At 36.2% G+C, this 3,377-nt stretch overlaps 1 protein-coding gene across 1 annotated transcript in view; it reads left to right on the top strand.

Moving 5' to 3' along the window:
- Positions 1-1,503: 1,503 nt before the first annotated feature.
- LOC135090008 (heat shock protein beta-8-like) overlaps positions 1,504-3,377 on the top strand; it is a 166,245-nt gene continuing 164,371 nt past the window's right edge. Inside the window, exon 1 of the mRNA XM_063986218.1 lies at positions 1,504-1,520. Coding sequence (XP_063842288.1) covers positions 1,519-1,520 — 2 coding nt within the window. The 5' untranslated portion in view covers positions 1,504-1,518. The remainder of the gene's footprint in view (positions 1,521-3,377) is intronic.

Below are 3,377 nucleotides of genomic sequence, written 5' to 3'. Positions count from 1 at the left end.
TGTTAGGAGACGCCTAGCCTAGCTTAGCCATGGTAATTAGGCTATTAAGTTTTTACCAATACATGTTATTATTTGGAGGCTTCTTGTCACGTGATATTACCAGTTTAAATATTTTTACATCTCGAGACGCATCCTGACCAAATAAAGAAATATACAGTACGTTTTCAGAAGACGAACAAGCCTAGTTGTGCTAATTAGAATATCAAATCTCTAGTAGCACAAGTTATATTACTCTCGTTAGGCTTGCTATTACGTAGTATCTTCACTATTTTACGTTTTAGAGGAAGAAGCCTACTTGTGCTGAATAAAGCATCAAATATTTACTAGCACAAGTCATACTGCTAACTGGACACTTGTTATTACGTGATATTATTAATTTCAGTATTTCTACATCCCTGGAAGCAGCCTGATCAAAATAGATAAAATAATAAGCAAAAGCGCATTCAGACCTTCATCTTTCAGACGTCTCTGTACACATATGATAAAAAAAAAAAAAAAATACCTTATAAGCATCATGATAAAACAAATAATGTAACAAATCCTAATCCTCCATCCTAAAACCACTGTACTCCTTATCAAATAAATGAGATAATAAACACATGCGCATCCGACCTTCCTTTCCTCGCCAAAACTCGTCTCCCTCCCGCCCAGTGTTTACATACGTCACTGAGTCTCTTGGTGCCCTGGCAGGGTGTGTGTGTGTATAAGTGTGTCTGATTATATACTGCATGTCTGTGAGGACGTGAGAGGAAAAGGAAGGAGGAAACAGGAAATATAGTGTCAGATAGGAGAAAATAAGGGAAAGAAGATGAAAAAAAGAAGGGAAAGTATTGTGGTTTTCGCGTGATAGTTATCATTGGTTAAAAATTTGCATAGAAACTCTTATAGTCATTTGTAACTAGAGCTGAATAGATAACAAATGTATATCCCGTGTAGCTTTAATATGTGTAGTGTTAGTTACTGAGGTCTCTAGTGTTTTCCTGATTCCTGTGATTAAGAAGAATAGCGTGAAAAGTATCCGTAGAAATTTAGGTAGCTAGTAATTTTCGTAACCTTTTGAAAACAGTGCAGAAGAAAACAAAGCGTGTGGAGAAAATAAATGAGTTAAAAAAATAAAGAAAATTAAGGAAATGTATAAAAAAGACAAAAAGAGAAAAAAAAAGCATTGAAATGGATAGAAAACAAATAAAGAAAGTAAATAAGAGAAGAGAAAATGGACAAGAAAAAGATAAAAGTGCATAAAAAGAAAAAAATAGAAGTACATACAAAGAAAATTCAAGAAAAGGAAACGAAACGAAAAAAAAGTGAATACAAAAGAAAAAAATAGATATAAAAAATAAAATAAAATAAAATAAATAAAAATAAAAGAAAAAATAGATATAGAAAATAAAATAAATAAATAAATGCTTAGAAAAAAATAAATAAATAATGAGCAAAAAAAAAAAAGAAAAGAAGTTGAGCGGTGCCTTATAGCAGCATGATATACGAGTATACCTGACTGTCTCGCCAACCACGGCAATGTAAGTACAAGTTATTCTTTTCTTCTCTTTTCTAATGATTTTATTGATATGTCACTCGATATGTTACTGTCATATTGAGATGTTATTAGTGAGATCTCTGGGTTGCCTTTCAGACTATTAACCTTCCTTTCTTTTCTTTTCTATTTAATATGTAATGATGCTTTTATGAAATTAATGGGGTGTTATTTCGTTAAGCAGCAGGCGTACACTACCTACGTAAAAATGCGTTCCTATATCATGCTGTGTGTGTGTGTGTGTGTGTGTGTGTGTGTGTGTGTGTGTGTGTGTTAGTATACTTAATTTTTTTTTCTTATTCTTTTAGGTAATGACTGAATTTCTCATCGTAATTTTTGGATCTTCATTTTTAATTCGTAATTCGTTTTTATTTATTTTCTTTACTAGCCTCTTAGATATTTTTTTTTTATCTTTATTTTGACAAACTTCTTAAATGATCATTCTCTAGCCTTGAACAGACAAACATTAACCTCTCTCTCTCTCTCTCTCTCTCTCTCTCTCTCTCTCTCTCTCTCTCTCTCTCTCTCTCTCTCTCTCTCTCTCTCTCTCTCTCTCTCTCTCTCTCTCTCTCTCTCTCATCGTCAACAAAGGACAGTCGTTTCAGCAAAGCGGTTAACAGACCCTCGTGGCAGTGATGTGGGTCTTCAAGGGTGTTTTGTGAGATATAGGTTAAGGATATCGTGTGCTATCACTACAACACACACACACACACACACACACACACACACACACACACACACACACACACACGGGCATATGTATATAATAAGTTATAGTGTGTCAGTTTTATTGAAGTAATAATATTTTTAACAAACATGTGATCAGAGAGAGAGAGAGAGAGAGAGAGAGAGAGAGAGAGAGAGAGAGAGCGTCGTGGTCTAGTTATTATGACAGACCAAAGTAACTTAAACTGAGCCTCAAAATCTTGACTCTCGCGAAAGTAACGCTAACTGCAGTATTGTGAGCCTAAGTGAACCAGCTGAGGCACTCTTGTTCACTGTTAGATGGCGTGCTGTGCCAACCCGGGTGACCTTACCGCGCCTCACTCACTGGCCTGAATGATGATACGAGTGATGATTATGATAAGAAGAATGAGAAAAACAAGAAAAAGACCAAGAAACATTGTACAATCACCTACGTAAGTATTTATAGGAAGTAAAATAATTATGATGGTAGTGACAATGTTAATTATAGTAAGAAAAACAACAACAATAAACACTTTATAATCACCTACGTACGTATACACTTACAGAAAAAAATAAATAAGTAACTCAACCATTAGGCATTAGAAACACATATATAACATAGTGTTGTTTGTGTTTGCTTCATTGCTGAACACTCACCACCTTCCTTATTGTTACCGAAGTGCCAGCCAGTTTGTGACGGCGGCGCTCACAGACCCCCACCTCTCTATCACCGGCCGTCCTCACAACTCCCGCTATGTTAAGTCTTCCCCCAATATTCTCCATAAATATACCCCTTTGCCGACCTCTCGCTCTTCTTTCCTCCTCTCCTCTAAGCAGGCAGTCTTTCCCCAAACCTCTCTGGGCCAGTTCCAGACACTTTTTCGTTTGCTAACCAATAAAACCACTTCAGCTGTAATCGGGTTCAGCAGTGACTTGTGTACTGGTAAGGCAGCTTTGTGGTGGTGTGGGGCCAATTCCAGTCTTTTCGTAGGTTATTCAACCGAAACACTTCTCATATTGGTAAACGCCCGAACAATATTGAAGCGTTTCGGTTAGGTAGTGTACGAAGATTGTGTAACTGGCACTCTCTGTCTCAATACGTGTCCTAAGAACTCCATTTTGTTGTTTCTTTAAACATTTCATCAGTTCTCTTTCC

Source organism: Scylla paramamosain, chromosome 34, assembly GCF_035594125.1.
Source record: "Scylla paramamosain isolate STU-SP2022 chromosome 34, ASM3559412v1, whole genome shotgun sequence".
In the NCBI taxonomy this organism is placed as follows: domain Eukaryota; kingdom Metazoa; phylum Arthropoda; class Malacostraca; order Decapoda; family Portunidae; genus Scylla; species Scylla paramamosain.
The sequence above is the reverse complement of the archived record's forward strand: the minus strand, read 5'-3'. Positions and strand labels throughout refer to the sequence as shown.